Source organism: Balaenoptera musculus, chromosome 21 (assembly GCF_009873245.2).
Source record: "Balaenoptera musculus isolate JJ_BM4_2016_0621 chromosome 21, mBalMus1.pri.v3, whole genome shotgun sequence".
NCBI lineage: Eukaryota > Metazoa > Chordata > Mammalia > Artiodactyla > Balaenopteridae > Balaenoptera > Balaenoptera musculus.
The window spans coordinates 29,220,629-29,239,433 of NC_045805.1; the positions used below are offsets into that span (position 1 = coordinate 29,220,629).

General features: G+C 46.8%; 1 protein-coding gene across 1 annotated transcript in view; it reads left to right on the plus strand.

Annotated features, from left to right (window-relative positions):
• KCNU1 (potassium calcium-activated channel subfamily U member 1) overlaps positions 1-18,587 on the plus strand; it is a 135,168-nt gene extending 116,581 nt beyond the window's left edge. The window contains exons 23-27 of the mRNA XM_036838630.1: positions 2,826-2,897; positions 5,873-6,012; positions 13,514-13,708; positions 15,568-15,692; positions 18,185-18,587. Coding sequence (XP_036694525.1) covers positions 2,826-2,897; positions 5,873-6,012; positions 13,514-13,708; positions 15,568-15,692; positions 18,185-18,587 — 935 coding nt within the window. The remainder of the gene's footprint in view (positions 1-2,825; positions 2,898-5,872; positions 6,013-13,513; positions 13,709-15,567; positions 15,693-18,184) is intronic.
• The last annotated feature ends 218 nt before the right edge of the window (positions 18,588-18,805 follow it).

Here is an 18,805-nt window from a genome sequence, read left to right on the forward strand (position 1 = left end):
CCATCCATCCTTTACAAACCATGTAGCCTTGGGCAAAGCATGTAGACCCTTAGTCAGTTTCCTCATCTTCAAAGGTGGTCTAACTTGACTTAATTCACAGGTTTGAGGGCACTGTGGTATCGTTCTTACCTCCCAGCTCACAGCAGCCCGAGGGATCTTTTACAAATATTTACTGGATAATGGCAGTTTCCTCCTTTAGACCCTGTAATGGTGACTCATGACAATTACAGGAAAATCATGTAGGGTCTTGCAGGCCAGTAGGGAGCCCGAACTTCCTCCTCCTCCAGTCTGTTTATACTGGCTCTTTCCTGCCTTAAGTTCCTTATCCCATTCCCTCTGTCTGGATGGCTTTTGCTCATCACTCAGGATGACATTCCAATGTCAGAGAAGCCTCTTCAAACCCTATCTGAGGTCACCTCCCCAGGTCACTCACTAGCCCCTGAAAGTTGGGTTTTTTCACAGTACTCATCGCTATCTGAAAACATTTTGTATTTGCAGCATATGGCATGTAACCGGGACAGGGACTGTTCATAGGCCTAGTCTGCAGTCGATACTCTTTAAAGATTTGTAGAAGGAGGATAGCAAGGAAGGAAACGAGAATGGAAAGAAGGAAGGAAGGAAAGGTACCTAAAGCAGATAAAGCATCTTGCACGTTTCTGAGAATAAAGTAGAATCTCATTTCCCCCAAGTCTCCCTGCATTATGAAAATCCCAGAAGTTTGTTTAGGAAAAACAGTTGAAGGTATTCAGATCCCATCAGCAGTAAGATTTCCCAGTGAGTTTGGAGATGTGGTCTCTAGCCACCACGCAAACCCTCCTCTTCAATAGATGTGTGGACGAGGTTAGCCCCCGGGGCTTCTGTTTCCTCACCTGAAGCTAAAGGGTTTTGCTAAAGTCCTAAGGCCATTTCTTGTTCTAACTGTAAACTACACGTGTTGGGCTCCTCCTGTGGCGCTTCCGTGTTTACCGTGAATCTACCTGAAAGCATGACTCAGAATTTTAGTGGCAATCAGAAATGCATTCACCTCTACTCTGCGTTAACAAGAAGTGGCTCTTTTACGGAATATTTCTTGGGGAGATGGAAGAGGTGGTAAATACAGTAAGTCCTCTACATACGAACCTTAAAGTTGCGAACTTCCAAAGATGAGAACGTGCATCTGGTTCCAGCAAGGAACCAGAACCTGTGCCATCAGCGTCAGGCGTGAGGGAAATGGCAGCTTGCCCTCTGTCTCCTATTGCTGATGATCCTTCAGCTCTGCCATCTCCCACCTCCTCTCCCTCCTCCAGTCAGTAACTCTTCTTGCCTGTTCACTCGATGCCAGCCCCTGTATACCAGCTATTGTACTGTACTACTGTACTTTTCAAGGTACTGTACTGTAAGATAAAAAAGGATTTCTTTATTTTCTGTGTTTTTTTATGTATTATTTGTGTGAAAAGTATTATAAACCTACTACAGTACAGTACTATATAGCTGATTGTGTTAGTTGGGTACCTAGGCTAACTTTGTTGGACTTATGAACAAATTGGACTTATGAACGCGTTCTCGGAATGAAACTCGTCTGTATGTAGGGAACTTACTATATTGTAGAGCATAGCATTCTATCTGGGAACAAAACCTCCCTTTGGATCTCCTCTTTCCCCCGTCCCCATCTCAGTGGCCAGTTTCCCCACCCCCGTCCCTTTGTCTGTCTCTCAGGCTGTCTGTCTGACCCACTCGCTCATCTCACCCACCCTCCCCTACCACTTACCTGGCTTGGGAAACAAAAGACCCTCCACATATTTCACCTTCTTCAAGGCAGCAGAGAATCTGAATGACAAGCAGAATGTTAACTTTCACAGTATTATTTCCCTGTTACATACACAGCATTCTCAGAAAAGTTCAAGAAAGGTAACCAGTAGTTTTAAAGCATAACTTTTGATGAGATCATCATGTGTTTGGTTTGGTTTGGTTGTTTTTTTAAAAAAAATCAGGATCCTAGTTTCCTCTTTCTCTTTTCCCTTTTCTTTCTTTACCTTTTCTGGGGGGGTTTAACTTGGAGACCAAAACTCTGGGGTCATCCTTGTTTTTGAAACTCCTCACCTGTCCGCGCGTGCTAGGGCTGTGTTCCAGACCAGAGCCGGGCATGGAATCTCCTTGGGATTCCAGGCTCGCAGAGGGAGATGAAGGGCCTCACCTCCTAAGGCAGGAACTGAATGCGAAGACAGAGGCCCCGTGACCTCCCAGCCCAGTCTTTAAGGAACTCCCAAGACATTAGGGGTTGGGGAGGCCAGCCAGGATTGGGAGGCAGAGACAGTCTTGCTGAAGAAGAAGGAGACCCTCAGCCCAGAGAGGATCTCAAAGAGGCAGAAGCACCAGGAGCCAGGAAGCCAGTCGCTGTGTCTCCACAAGCTCTCCTGGGGCAGCACCTCCTATTTATTCACAGTTTCCTGAAAGTTCCACAAGCAAGTGGATGTGGTTTGAGGCACTGCCTTCCTGAGCCGTCACCCGGCACTCCCAGTCGGTAGAGAATAATTGGATGTAACTTAGGCTGCCGATAAGCATCTACAGGGAGAACGTCACCCTTTTTGTAATTCACTTGAAGTGCCATTTAGAAAACATCCTTCCCACCCACACACGCACACACACACCAAACTTCTGGAAAGGAGAGGCTGAGGCCATTGTTTTTCTAAATATAGAGAAAGATTTGGGATTTGGGCATGAGAGTCACTTTGCTAAGATAAAGCACCAAGCGCCACGGTGTACTTCCACATCCTTGTCTGTGTCGCAAGCCACTTCGTTTGCATCTATCCATCTCATTCCTCCCTTGTTGCTGTCTGTGTCTACAGAGTGTACTCGGTGCTTCGGTGACAATCCCGGGAAATCCAAGTACCGAAGGATCCCCATCCTCACCGAACTGAGTAAGTCGTGTTTCAAGGACAGAATTCAAGGGAGAAGTTTTTGTATCTGTATATGATGTCCCCAGGGTGTCTTTAGGATCCACAGTCAAAGGACTGAGGACCCGAATGGGGCCCAGAGACCATTATGTGTTTGACTGGATGTTATATTGGGCTTTTACCTCTTTGGTGACATCCTCCAGCAGAGCCTGTCATATCTGGGTGTCAGGCTGCAGGAGTAGCTCCTGCCTTCTCCGTTCTTCCAGGGGAGGGGACATGGATTTGAAAACTGCAAGAAAGGCTCTCCCTAAACCAACTTCTCTACCCATCAGACGTCTTCCTCTCCTGCGGTGCTACCAGGGCAGGCACTAGAGTGAGGCAAGTGAGGGCCCCAGGGTGTAGACTTTAAGGAAAGGCTCACTCTTGGGGTTTTTAAATTTTGTGTCCCTGTGTCTTCTTAATCCCAGCCCTGAGCGGTGCTCTTCTAAAATGGAAATACTCCCTATGCAGAAATAACAGGATGAGCTCTTACCTCTCATCAGCACCTTATGGAAAATGCACGTATATGAAACTCTCCTAGACGTGAGGAGCCCTGGGGGCAGCAAGAAGGGCAGGGAAGGCAGGTGCCTGTGTGCATTGTTTGTGAGTCACCAGGGTAGACACTGGGATTTAATACTGATAATAGTTGGTGAGAAAAAGGCAAGTTACCGAAGAGGGAGTGGTACCTTTAACACAGTTTGGACCAACTCAAAGATGATCTCCAAAGCTGCTCCTGGGCGTGAGATTTGACTCGATTCCATAGCGTAGCAAACGTTTTAGCGGGATTTTTATGATTCAGCATGTGGAGGCTGAGGGAGATTTATACCAAACTAGATGAGCAGACCTCATAGTCCCAGAAATGAAGCAGGCAGACGTAGAGAGGAACCAGTAGGGGACACCACCACATGATTTGGGAGTGGCAGTGCAGCAGGCGGGCGACAGTCTAGCCACCCTGGATCCCAGAACTGCAGCTCTCCAAATCCACCTCTGAAGGTCTCAGATCCCTTGAGCCTGACTCGTACCTGCCAGCCTATGTGTAACCACCCTAAAGCTGTTGGCTGCAGTTCTTATTTATATTTCATTTTTATTTTGCTACCCTTCTGAGCCATCTCTGACTCTGAGGTGTATGTACACTGAGGACATTGATCAGAGGACTGTCATGTAAGTTAGAGTGGTCAGGAGGGACCAGCCAGCTTCTCACCGGCCTCAGAAATGCATCTGGTCTCTCTCCAGGGACGTGCAGCTTTGTTCAAGGAAAGACTTTCTGGCACCAGGCAGCGCCTGTCAAATTAGCCTAACAAATCACCTGCCAGCTCACTCAGTTTTCGTTCTTTGGCCAGCAAGAAAGGGTCACAGTGACATGAGAGCTGCAGGTCTGATGGCCAGCACTTTGGTACAGAGTGTACAGTGGCCTGCAAGAAAATGTCTGGGAATGCTGAGGCCACTGGTTTAGGATGACACAGCAAGATCTGGACAAAGGCTCCTGGGGTGTGTGTGTGTGTGTGTGTGTGTGTGTGTGGAGGGTTGGCAGTGCAACAAGAGGAATGTATGTGCGCATAGGAAATGTGGGTTGATACTAGTCATACCTCCTTCATCTTTTATAAAGATGCGTAGTTCTTGGAAGAAAATGATTCCTTAATACCAGCAGTCTGTCACTTCCCCCGGATGTACTAAGGAATAATTTTAAGAATTAGAGACTAATGCGGTCTTAGTTAGGAACGTACTCTGAGTTGTATGTCCAGTAGATTTGTTTGGATCTGTAATATGACGGTCAAGAAGTTTGAAGGGTCTAAGACTTAATGCTGCTTGCAGACTAACAGGTTAATCTGCCCAGTTTCACGGATGTGGACAGAAGATGCGAGACCACTGGGTCAGAGACAATGAACAGTTTATCACTCACATCACTAGCAGTAGCCAGAGTATCATCATTTTTGTGCTGGCTTCCCAAGCCCTAGTTCCCACAGGGGGACATGAAAAGGTCCAAGCGATACCTGGACCCACCATGAACTGCTTTGTAAGAGAGGAACCCTGAGCTTCGGGAACCAGCATCTTTTATGATGGGCAGGAAGCGTGCCTTCCCTTTGCTCTGGTAGGAGATATCACTATCTTCCAATGCTATTCTCTATACAAACATTTTTGAAGCAGTAGTCTTGGAACGAAGGCAATCAGCGCCTCTGCTGTCCTCTTAGAAATGACCGATTTCACTGACTGCAGAGGCTGCCTACAGGGGGTCTGAGTTGCAGCCTGGGGCCAGCGTAGGTTTGCTAAGGGATGATTTGCCCACTGCTGCACTGGCCTGATGAGGGTGATTCTTGAAGCCCTTGCTGCTCAAAGCGTAGCCCATGAATCGGCAGCAGCAGCAGCGTCTGCAGGCTTGTTGGACATGCAGACTCTCAGGCCCCACCTCAGACCCAGTGGATCAGGATCTAGATTATAACAAGAGCCCCAGTTGATTCTTAGGCGCATTAAATTTTGAGAGGCACTGATTAACCCGTTCTGGGCCCGAATAACTCTAAGGACCCAAGTAAATACCACGCCACCTATGACGTAGTATATGGAGAAAAAGACGATAACGGGGGTGAGCAGATGTCCCATTTATGTCTCTTGTCCCTGTGCGATTATGTAAAGTGGCCCCTTTTTCTTCCAGAAGTGTCCTGTCTTGAAAGTTAAATCATAAAGGGTGACATTCAGGACACTTGCTTGGAGAAACTGAGCCTGAGGTACAGGGATATCTCCTTGATGATGAAGGTCCCCAAGCGGGCTTCCCATCTTCAAGGGATGAAGATATTAATACTTGGAAAGAAAAAACTATATACTGAAGTTGAGGCAGGTCCCACTTGGACCCTAAAGTAGGCATCAAATCCTTTGAGCGATGGTCCCTCCTTGGCCTGCCTGGTCCGGAAGTCCTGTATTCTTCGTCTTGTCTGCCCGCCTTTCCTTTTTGCCTCTTTCACTTGCAGAAAATCCTTCCAACATGCACTTTATTGAACAGCTCGGTGGGATGGAAGGAGACTTCTCGGGAATGAGCCTGCACCTCAGCACGTCCTTTGCCACTGGCACTGTCTTTTCCGGCAGCTTCTTGGATTCCCTCCTGGCCACGGTAGGTGCGCCGAAGCCGAGGAGCCCCACGACCGAGCCCCTGCCGTGGGGAGAGTGCGTGGCTCAGGACTCGGGTGGGTGTTGCTCACTAACGCCTCTCAATTCTGCGTGCTTGTTGATTTTCCAGGAGAGCTTGTCCACGCACATTATTTCACCTTTGCTCATGACTACCTGGCAAGGGAAGCCAAATGCTCACACTTTTAAAATTAAAAAACGTGAAGCCCTTAGAGCCAGAACACTCAATACCGGGAGGAATGAACACATCCACAGAACCCACCTTTCAGCTTCAAGTGCATCTTGGCTGACAAGGCTCTTTGGCGTCAGAGCTTGGGCGGTGATCCTGCTTTCTCTTCTCTCTAAAATATTCCCAAGCTATACAGAAATCGGCCATGAAAGGACACGGGGTTCAAGGAAAGGGCTTTGTTTGGCCTTTGGTGGTGTGAGTTTTATTCAGAGCTGAGTTCAGTCTCCCTCCACGTTGCCCCTCTTGTGGGATGCATTTTTGACTGCACTGTCATTCTTTCTCTGAGCAGCTCCCTTGCATGGATTGCAGGATTTCCATGAGTAGAATCCATTCATTGCGTGAAGACCTATTGAACACCTTGTAGGGTGCTGTCCTAGGTGCTGAGGACACAGCAGTGATGAACCAGACCAATCTCTGCCCATGTGGAGCTCATGCTCACGGAGGAGGTTGATACACACATAAGTATTATGTCAGATAGACAGACGGGCCACGGTGATGTGAGATAGGACATGTAGGGTTTGCGGAAGGAGTTGAAAATTCAATAAGGCGGCCTAGGAAGGCAGCCCTGAGTGGGTGGTATGTGAGTCAAGTTCTGGGAACAGGAGAACACATGCCTTTCTGATCTTTGGGGAAGAAACATTCCAGGCAGAGGGAAGGTCAGGTGGGAGCACTCCCATTGTGTTCAAGGAATTTGACTAAACCTTAGGAAATCTGTGCGTAGCCATTTGTGAATGGCTGCGAGAACTCCTGCAGGGGAAATCCATGTAACCCCCTCCCTCACAGATGCCTCCTACCCGGACGTTCCAAGAGAAGGGCTGCAAAAAGGCTGAACATCTGTGCACAGATGCTGACATAGCACAAGGCTCTGAGCACAGTTTGCTAGATTGGCTGCCTTCTGGAATTCTGCATAGAAGAGGCATTATTCCTGAATCGTATAAGTGCCTCGAAAGTGCAGTTTGCATTTTAGGGGAGCGTGGTCAGGGCACATGCATCACCCTTATGGCATCAGTGGATTATGTTGCCCGGCTCGGCTCTATCTCCCTAAGCCTTTCGGGGGAGGGTCCTCACAAACCCCATTGAGCTCTCAGAAAGGTAATACCATGTCAGTGATCGTTTAACATTAAACAGGCTGATAGACTTCGAATTTCCTAAATTAAGCAGGATTCAGCCTTGACTGAGCCAGAGAGAGAGTCAGTGAGGGAAGTCAAGTCAGGTCACTTTCCTGGGAAGGTAGCTCCGTCAGGGAAAGGATTTTAAAACCCTGCCTGTCATGGATACTTCAGTTACCCTGCCCATAATTAGGGACCGGAGTGTCAGGCAGGAGGTGACGTGATGAACTGGATCTGTCTGCAGGACACATTTGAGAAAGGTTTAAGGTCCCCGCTCTCTTCAGAGATCCCTAGACAGCAGGCAGCTTTGTGCCTTAAATTAAACTCCAGCCTCGGTTAAACTCCACTGGCCCACACGGGTAGGAGCGAAGTCACAGACTCTGTTTAGAGTTAGTGGAAGGAGCAGGCTGGGCAGTGCGGACCGAGAGAGTGTCCAGCAATATGCACATCCCATGAGCCAGCACGGGGAACACGAACTTGGGGATGAGGCTTCTCAACGCTCACCTTATGAGAGTGACCCTGCGACCTCTTCGAGGAGTGCCCCTTCCTCCCAGGCTGCCTTCAGCCGTTGTATCTCATTCTGCTGGAAAATGAAGTAAGCTGTGTAAAAATTCAGGAGTCTATTCTGAGGCCCCATGGTGAAGTCTGTGGGAGAGAGAGAAAGCCACATACGGTGGCCTGGGATGGGGGACAGTCACATGAGATCACAAGCCACATTGGACCCTCAGCCTGCCCTTGGGGACTCCTGGTAAGTGCCTGGTTTGGGACTGGCACTTGGTCGTCTGACGAGGCCATGAGGACGGCATTGGAGCTTCAGGGTAGAAGGCACCCTGTACGTCAAGGGGGCTGGCTTGGATCTTGAACTTCTTAATCTCTACCTAGTGGCCTCCTGCCCCAGCTCTCAAATCCTTGATGACGAATGGCTCAGCAAAACCAACACACTTTAACACTGTTTGGAGCTCCAACTCCAAATCTCTGGCCCTGATGAGCTGAATTAGACCCTTGAAACTGCTCAGGGGATGCTGCCCACTCGTTTCCCTCCCCCTGGACCTGGTACTACTGGCTCCACTTGGCTTCTAAGGATGGGGGTGACTTTCTATCATATCAGCCACACAGAAAGAAAGCGCCCAAGGGTCAGGCCTGAGCCTCCAGTTTCACTGTCTCTGCTCATCCGAGGACAGTTTGGTCTTGGCTGGCCTCCTGACCTTCCACCGGCTCACTGGCGGTGAGGGCAGTAGCCTCTGAGAAGAAGAGATCATTTATCCTCTTGCACTGAAACCATCTGGGGCCACTGTGGTGGCTCCACCACATGTGTCCAGCGCGCCACTTTATTCTCCATACGTATTGGAGCATCTCCTCGTGCAGGCATGCGGGAGGAGGGCCAGGGTCCCAATCTCCCCATAAAGTTAGGGTGGCAGTCACGGGCCCTGGGTCATCACTCCCTCCATCGCACGCCCACGGCAGACACCGCTGACACTCACGGGTCTCCTCCTCCACATCACACCTGCGAGTCTTTCCCAACACAGCCCTTGAGGCGGCATCTTCCAACAGTTTCATTGTTGAGATAATATTAATAATTAGAGCAATATCTGGGGTAAGAACAATGGTAACATCATCTCTCAGGTACTTACTTAAGGTCTTTGCTGAATGCGTTACCTGCATTATCTGTTGAATTCTCCTGTCAACCTAACCAAGAGGATACAGTTGCTAGCCTTGTTTTACAGATCAAGACTCTGAAGCCTAGAGGGGCAAATAATGTGCCAAAGGTCACAGCACTTACAGATGACAAGTTGGTTTTCAGACCCAAATTCCTAAGGTTCCAGAGTCAGACCAAATCCATTACGACCAAATCCACTGCTGCTCCAGAAGGCTCTTCCTGTGATTACGAGTGTCCTTTCAGTACACTGAGGTTGAAGTTCTACTTGGAGGAATCCGCCTCCCGGGGTGCTCCGGAGTCCCTGAGGGATGGGCAGGGAGGAGAAGACCAGGGTGCACCCACCCTCCCCAGTGCCCACCTACCCCTTCCCCCTAGTCAGAACTACTCTACTCTCATCTTGGTCTCATACGAGACCCAGATATATGCTCCTGCATAAGATTTGATTCAAAGAAGGATTTCTGTTGTTGAAAAGACTTTAAAAACCACTGCCTAGAAGTTAGAGAATCTGACCAACAGAGAGGCGTGAAATAAGAGAGCCAGATTCCTGTTCTCTGTCTTCTGAGTCAAGTCTCCAGCTCCCAGTTGGGAGTCTTGTCCAGGAGACAGGAGTCAGCCATTCCACCCCATTTTGCACATCCATTTTGTCCCATAATTTCCCTCCCCAAGGAACATCTTCCAGATTCGGCTCTTCCCACCTGCCGTCCAGCTTGATGCTCCAAGAGGTCTGTTTCCCATGGCTGCACAGTCAGAGGTTATACTTAGAATCAAAATGTGTGTGTCCCTGGTGCCCATCCTCTGCAGAAGGGAAAGGCTGTGGACTGGTGCGTTCCAAACAGGCTCCCTCAGGATAAAGGGGGCTGACACCTCAGCAGCTTCTGGAACAGGATGAGGTCACCTCCTTGACTCACGTCTCAGTGAACTCTGTTTCGACCTGATATTGCGGGGCCCTCTCTTCCTTCTCACCTGTCCCTGGAAAACTGCACTGTGCTTCCGGGTTCCGGTTCCAGGAGGATGAACTCACAGGTCCCGAGGAGAGAACAAAGCCTGAAAAATGTGGCGTGAGCTTGTCACTGCCTGAAAGTACTGAAGTTCTGTTTTAGACTGTCATGTAGTTTTCCCCTTCTATCCCCTGATATCCCTGTGATTTTTTTTTCCAAGATAAAAATAATGGATTTTCCCTCCAAATCTTCTGATTCAGCCAACGCTGTGGCTTCAAGTATCCCCTGGAATACTACTGTAAACTCCTGGCCCAGGTGGAGAAACATGCCCCTAAGGTGGAATTCGGATTCACTTTTAATCCTCAGCTCAATGCTATATAAAAATAGGGAGGCGCCCTCAGACCCCTCCATATGGGAGCAGGACTCCCATATGGCTTTATAACAATAGGATTTCAAAACTGGACATGAAGTAGGGAGCATTTTCCTTTACTTATAAGGGAGGTAAGGAAAATAACAAGAGTTACCTGGCTTTCTCAAGTTCACTCAGCTGGTTAGTGGCAGTTTTCCTACCATATAGCCTCATTCTCAGCTTAGAAGTATTTCTCAGAAAATGTGGGCCTTAAGACCTTTTGAGATTCTCAGAATTAAAAGTAGTGAGTGGCTAGGATGTTAGTATCTATGTTATTAAGGAGTACTATGAGAGAAACCTCAAACTTCACTGTAGCTAAAAGTTAAAACACTTTGGGCTGCAACATTTTCAAGCATCAGAAGTTCAAATTCTGATTGAACTGATTACATTAGATATTAGATATATTAGATATTAGATAATATAAATCTGAGTATGTTAGAAACACTATTCAAGTTTAGAAGTCCTAAAATGTTTCATGCACATTTCAACTTTCATATTTTCTTGAGAAAGAAAAAAAGAATGAAAAAAAAAAGGAAAGAAGGGAGAGAGGGAGGGAGGGAGGAAAGAAAAAAGAGACCCATAATGGCAGTGCCATGGAACCCCGAATAATAAGAATATAAGATGAGCTCAGAATAAGGGTGACATGTAAATCCCATTATTTTCCCCAATATAGAATTGCAAGCCTTTTGATGTCAAAACTGAAGAAATGATATAGTCAAAAGCTAAGCCTCTCTCTGTTAAATATGTAAAGTACATGTTTCCCTAGAGGCATCGATACCAGGATAACCCTACAAATTACACCTTTTTTTTTTTAATCAGTGGAGAAATATTCTAACAGCATTATGTTTGATCATTCTACATTACGGCCACTTGTTCTTAAACGGATTGTGGTCCAATCTGGATTTACATCCTCCACTCCCTCCTAGATTTCAGGGGGCCAGATCCATAAGCATCCTTCTGGGTAGCAGAATGAAACAGAGAGGGAATATAAGGAGGTGACTGTCACTCAGGGGGTTCGTTCTTTCAGTCTGGACATTAGGATGGAGAAGGCGTTTGAAGTCATCTTTAATCTGAAAAATATTGTAAAAGTTCTTTTCTTTTTATTTTCTCTTAATTTACATAGATTATATTATGTCTTAGGTCTCCTTCTCCAGTGGGCTCTACATTTTGCTAACAGTATTTGTTTATTTGTTAAAAATCAACTGCCAATTGCACTCAGTATTCTGACAGCTGTTTTTGCACTCAATTTTTAAAAATTATTTGTAATAATTAATTGTTTACAGTAATCTTTGCACTGAATATTCTTACACCTGCCTGGTCCAGTGTGCTCCTGAAGATGTGAATGTTAAGTAGACAAAGTCTGTCTGAAAGAACACATCATTTAAGGCATGTTGCTCAGAGTGTGATTTGAGGACCACCAGTGTCAAAACTACCAGAGGTGCCCTTTAAATTCTGATTCCCACTCCCGTACATAAATTCTGATCCAGTAGATCTGGGATCCCAGAAATCTGGTCTCATGAATATCACTCCAGGTGATCCAGGTACATGAACACCAGTGTCAAAGACAGCACAATTCAGTGGTGTGTGCTGTATATCTCATTTAATCCTGCAAACAATTCTCCAAGGTGGGTATTATCATGTCATCTTTAAAATCATAAAACTATGACTGAGAAAGAATACACGAATTGTCCAAAGGTGTTTCGGTCTGCTAGGATGTGCCAGTCCAAGATTCAAACTCAGGTGTGTTCCGTACAAACAACTAGCTCTAAAATGGAGAAGAATAAAATAGAGTAAAAGCCAGTGGCCATGGGATCACAAAGAAAGGAAAATTTCATTCTGATGAGGAGGCCAGTATAGAGTCTGCCAAGAGGAAAGATGAACCAGATGTTCTAAAGCAAAGGCATGAAGGAGTAAAAGTGTCACTTGAGCAACTGCAGATAGACTAGTGTGCACCGGAGAGAACGATGGCTCATGGAGATGAGCTCAGAGAGAGCGCTGGTGTCAGATCTTGAGGGCTTTGAAGACCGTGGAAACGAGTCTGAGCTTGGTTTTACTGCAGGTTCAAGGGATGGGTGGCGGAATCTGATCTGTGTTTCTAGACAATCTCTCTGGAAGCATTTTGAGCAATGGATTGTAAATGAGAAAAAGACTAGTAAAGAGGTCTGTCTCATAACCCAGACTTCAGAAGACAAGTCCCTGAATTGGGGCGTGGAGAAAGTGAATGGTAAAATTTCTCAATAACGATGGAAGTCATTCTTATTATTTATAATGAAAACAAAATTACTGATTTTTATGTAGGTGCTATATAACCATGTAAATTCTCATTTCTACTGGAATAAAAGTTCGATTTAGATAAGACAAAGGGTAGGAAATTTAGAACATTATATAGATAACAATGGATTTAAGAAAACCTCATGGGCAATTATTACAATGATATTTCCATGTATGTCACTGCCTAGTCAACACTGAGTGTGTGGGAATCCTTTGGGAAAACAGTTTAAGAAAATGGCTTGGCTTATTCAGACTCAAGCTGCTTTCAAACTAAGTTGACCCACACGTCAATCTCTGGCTACATTTTGATGCCAAATATTCTGAAATTCCATTCATTTTATACTCCACACCTACTGTTTTCAAAGTACACCGTAACAGCTGTGGGAGATTAAGTTAATACCTGTCCTCAAATAGGTCAGAATCAAAAGGAATATAAGTAGATTCACATCCGGAAGATTCAAGTGTAGACGCCAATAGTAATATCAGTAGTCCCCTAAGGAAAATCTCTAGAAGTCTCATTACATATTTTAAATACATGTTGATGATTATTAGGGTATATGTGGCCTGATACACTCCTCTGGTCGTTTTTGGAAGCGGGGACACCCTTGGGGTCAGTGTCATTACCACTCTTCTCCTACTATTACAGTGTAAGTCCTCCCCAAAAGAGCAGGAACGGGGTCAGTGCTATTTTCTCTGCGCTTTGCCTAACCCAGTGCCCTACCCAAACTGCCAGCTTTTGGATGATTTTAATAATGATAATGAGAGACACTGCTTTGTGCCATCAGATCCATTTCAAACAACGATGCCCCCTAAATCGCCACGTCTCTCCTTCTCCACCTTCTGACTTTGCACATGCCTCGTCCTTGCTTTCCAGGCATTCTACAATTACCATGTTCTGGAATTACTTCAGATGCTGGTGACAGGAGGGATAAGTTCTCAGCTGGAACAACATTTGGATAAAGAAAAGTTCTGTGGGCTGAATGACAGTTACTCTACCGTTTCACCTGGAAGGATGCGGTGTAAGCTGGGGCTTCTGTCCTTAAACCAAACCATTTTGTCAGACATTCAAGTGAGTCAACTCTTCTCGTAATAGAGTGTCCTAACCTCCCTGAGTTTTGGAAATTGATCCAACCTGTTTGGGTTCCTAGATCACCTATAGCATATAAATAATAACAATAATAATGACAAAAATTGATTTATATTCATAGTGTATCTACAATTTACAGTGCATTTTCACGTGATAACTGTTTTTTGCAACAATTCTGAGAGATCAAGCCATTGTTAGTATCCCCATCCTCTGGGTAAAAAAGTACACAGGAAGCATCAGAGAGGTCCCATAACTTTGTCCCTTGACAAGGATTTTAATAATAAGTGTAACGTTAATATTCACTGAACATTTGCCCTGGGCCTGTCTGCTTTGTTTGTTTGTTTGTTTCTCACTTAATCTCTCCAAGGGTTTACATGGTAGGCATCGTTATTAATTCCATTGAACAGATTAAGAAGCTGAGGTGCAGAGAAACAAATACTTACCTGAGACCGTATTGCCTACCAGTGACCAAGCAGGGTCCCTCTAAGGCAGTCTGACCCAGGGCCTGCCCACTCTCCCTACACTTGAACGACTAAAGAAATCTGATCCGGACTTCCCTGGCAGTCCAGTGAATAGGACTCCACGTTTCCAAGGCAGGGGGCACAAGTTCGATCCCTGGCCGGGGAACTAAGATCCCGCATGCTGCAGGGCATGGCCAAAAAAAAAAAAAAAAGAAAGAAAGAAAGAAATCTGATCATGTCACCTGAAATCAGGCAGAAGGATTCCATGTTTGGGCCTAAGAATCTGACTGGGCTAGCCAGTGAAAAATGCTTGCGTTTTCTTAGTCCTCTGAGCTAACAAACAGTAGATTACAGCAAGGAAGAAAATAATTCTGGCAAATTCCAATGAGGCATCCGGGCATTTGGGGATCTGTGTCGAGCCCAGGCTGCAGTGAGGAATCTACTGGTCAGCCTGCCTTTTGGTTTAGTTTTGAGTGACGTGGCATTCGACTCCGCGGTGTCACCGTCAGGGGCCGGCCTGTAGAGGGACCTGAGCAGAACCCCTTCTTCACAACCCTCTTCCTGCCTCTGTGTCTGCTGGGTCTCGGCAGGTACTGCCAATAAGGGCGAACCCCACGCTCTGTGCCTCTGAATTCCAGGTGCAAACAACATTCCAAAGCTCCCACCATGGTCCGGTCCTTCGAATTTCTGTGGTCCTGGGTTCCTCGAATTTCTGTGGTCCTGGGTTCCTCATCTCGGGTTGTCTTGTGAGTGATTCTAAGCCCAGGACAGCTGCCACTGGCCACTTCCTGTGGGAACCAGAGGTGGCAGCGGACTGGTCAGCCCTTTCTTCTCCATTTATGTCTGGCCCTCTGTTCTTTACCCTGAGGAACCACAGAACTAAACGGACTGTTCTCTTTCGACTTCCCTGAACGCACTGGCTGCTGCTTTGGGGCCTGCAGTCTACTCGTAGTGCCTTGTTGGCAGTAGCTTGAGAGCAAGGTCAAGAGGAGGATGAGAGGGCCGCTCTCTCACTTAACATCCCAACTCATTATGTGCCTTAAAAACGGAATTTTCCAACCTGGTGCTCACTGTGACTTCTTGATCGTTACCAAGACAGCAGTAGTAATAAAAGCGAGCATAGCCCCTTGCCACACCACGCCCAGACAGGCTCCTGAAAGACCAGAGTGGTAAAAACAGCTGCCGGTATTAGATGCTCAAAACTCATGGTGAACCTGATTTCCAACCCACTTGCTACTGCCACCAGAGAGGTATTAGGAGGCAGCTCTTGGGTCTTCCAAACTTCCACTGGGAGAAAAGGCAAATGACACTCCAGTAAGTGCTTGTTACAGCTTGATTCGAGTGCCACCAGACATAAGCTTTTCTCTCTTCTCTCCCCAGCCAAGAAGGACCTTTGGGCAAATATTCTGCGGCTCGTTAGATAATCTTGGAGTCCTGTGCCTGGGCTTATACCGCATGATAGATGAAGAAGAGCGCAACCCGGAGCATAAAAGGGGAGTCTGCTGGTGTAGAAAGTGCTGGCCACCACCCAAGCATAGGGGCCAAAGTGACTTCATTCTGTGTGAAAGAGACAGCCAGAGCTTAGGGCCCCCAGATGCAACAAAGGGTGCTGGGGAAGTAGATAACGGTGTAGGATCAGTATAAATAATATGAATGAACCCTGATGATTGGGATCCAGGTAGCATTGGCCATGTAAGGAAAAGGGCTTCTCTGTCCCCAGTGAAATTTGAAATGTAGACCGAGATTTTCAGTCAGGGTTCTTTTGTAACTTACCCCTCATCGATGCCTGTGTGACTTTTTAAAGCTGAAAAGCCACTGTCCACACTGGAAAGATTTACTTGTTCGCTGCCAGACTCACTGGGTAAATATTTCTTGAGTGCCTTTTTTCTAACCACTGTGCTTTGTCCATCTAATATATGGGAGTGATATGTAGAGATTTCAGTTTAAAGAAGATCATTCTGACAGCGGGGAAGAGAGAGAAAATGTGTGTGGAGGGGGGAGGAGAAAAGAAAGGGTACTGGGTACCAGCTACAGACAGCACAGTAATGTAGGTCCAGACTAAGAGTCTCGTGGTGGGAATGGGCAGCACTCAGTAGAGAAGAGAAATTAAAAATAATAGAGTGGAAATGGATTGATGAACCTGTTTCAGGAGGAAGGGGAAGGAAGTCAAATCCCTGAAAGCGGAGTAGTCATGAACACGAAGAAAGACAGCTTCTCTGCTCGCAGGAGAAAGAGAGGAAAAGAAAGGATGCCAAGGCAAACCTGGCTGTGGATGAGGGGTGTGCTTAGGGAATGTTTACGTAACACTAGGATTTCTCGGTGACGTACAGGCATAGCCCTGGCTGAGAGAAAAGAGGGGGAAAGTTTCTAGGGAGTTGAGAAAGACGTAAAAGTTACATCGGTCACTGAGAGGAATGGAAAAAGGAGTTTACTGTGGATCTGTAGAAGCAACAGTGCAAAGAGAAAGGACGGGGGATGGAAATAGCCTGAAGAGCGGATGTACCCAAGCGTAAGGAAATGAGAGAGAAAGAACGAGGGGAAGTTGTGGTCAGAGAGTGATTTATTGAAGGGTAAGATTTTAGAGGCAGGATGTGTCAGGAAATTACAACATCAGTATGTGGCCAGGAAAGTGGTTGGGAGATAAAGATCACTGGGTAGTGGAAATCAAAGAAATTGGTCTGCGTGTTGGAGTCGTAAATCACAGAGACACTGCAGGCACGTAAGGTGACGGTGGCACTAGAGTTTGAAAGAAAAAGTGTCCCATGTGCCAAAGGCCTAAATAAACATGGAGGTGTGTGGATAACACAGATGAGTCAAGAGGAGGGTGACAGGGCTGTAGAGCATGGACCACAAAGATGGGGGGAAGCAGGGATGCTCTGGAAACAGCACTCGGAAGACTGAATGATGCTGACCCCCCACCCCCGTCTCTGTCTGTCTGTCTGTCTGCCTGTGACGGAGCTCTCTCCGCTTCCCCCAACACCTCTGGAAAACCTGTGGACCGTGGTAATTGGGAGAAGGTGCAGCCCATACTTGGGCGGACCTCAGGGAAGGAAATGATATTCCTGTTTGAAAGAGAGTACGTGGTTACAGCAGATCACAGAGGTTACAGGGGACTCGGTGGGCGAGAGGAAAGTGGGAAGATTATTCAGTGAAAGATCAGTGGTGACTTGTGATGGGTGCTTAGGGAAGAAGAGGTGATTATTCGGGGCAGCACTGAAAGTCATGCAGGGTTCTGCTGCCTTAGCGTTCTGACAGGGACACGGGCGTCTTCATGAATCTGACTCATGTTCTCTGAGGATTTGCCGTGTGCCTGATTTCCTGCTAAGACATCCTGCCTCTCTGCAGAGTCTGTCCACGCAGGTCCAGGCTCTGGGTGATCTTTGAAACTCATTGACATTCACTATTTGCTTACCGGTCAAGGTTTCAAGTAAACCTTTGGTTACTTTTCTTTTTTCTCCATTGGCCAAACTACATTCTGTGTGAAAGTTGGCGGCATAAACATGAAAATAGGCCTAACCCAGGATGGAAATATCTGGCCTGCACGTAATCTTCCAGTTTTGATAAAGCTTGGCTAAGTGCTCAGAACTGTGCCAACCGAATTCATTAGGGTCGTGGATATTAAACGCAGAGAAACATAGTTGGAAAAGCCATTAGAAATCAATTAGCCCAAACCATAGTCCCATCCCTCTCCCATTAAAATGATGAGAAAAGCAAGGCCCGGAAGGGAGATGGCATGCCTAAGGTCAGAGGTGGCTGGTTTCAGAGGCAGGGATGAGGACGAGTCTCCCGGTTGCTAGCCTGGGACCTCTCCTGTCGCACTGTGCCAGAGAGTTGTGTTTTTTTTTTTTACTATTAATCAGAAACCAAATAAAGCAAAGCAAAACAAAAACGTTTCCTCTTTTGGCCCAGCAAAATGGCTTTCTTGTCCTGGCCACTGCCTGCAGCCACACTGTCCCAGCTGCAGGGGCTCAGAATTCATCTTTGGCTTTTCTTACAGGTTTGTGATTACCCGGCCAGAAAACGAGTTTATGCTGCTGCCCTCGGATCTTGTGTTTTGCGCCATCCCTTTCAGCACCTCCTGTTACAAAAAGGATATTTCACCTCCAAGTCCGTGTGAAATTATAAATATGGTGCCACTGACCGAAGAGACGCTTACAGACGTAAATTGTCCTCCTTCCGTTGACCAGGTCAGCGAGACTGCAGCCCAGCCACGCAGTATATCAGTCCGTTCACTGGAGCCAAAACCCATCCCCGCTGGTGATCCTAAGCAAGCAGTATTGACTCCAAGTGGTAAACTCTCATCCCAGACACATCCAGGTGAAACCACGAAAGAAGATGCAAAGGAAACCATGGAGGAAACCACAGTGGAAGATGCCTCTGCCTATCCAGAGTCAGACTAGACCTGCTGGTATTTCCCAGGAGCTCCTGGCTCACTCCTTACAAGGCATCTCCAGAGATGGTGACTTTGAACAAGGAAGGAAAAGATGGACGCCCGCCATTTTTGTGCCCATTGCTGAGGGGGGGATCAGCAAGCCCACACTGTCTGGGAAGAGACAAAAGTCCGATCTAATCCCACTGGATCTGGTGTGATAAATAAAGAAATAGATGAGAAATGCCT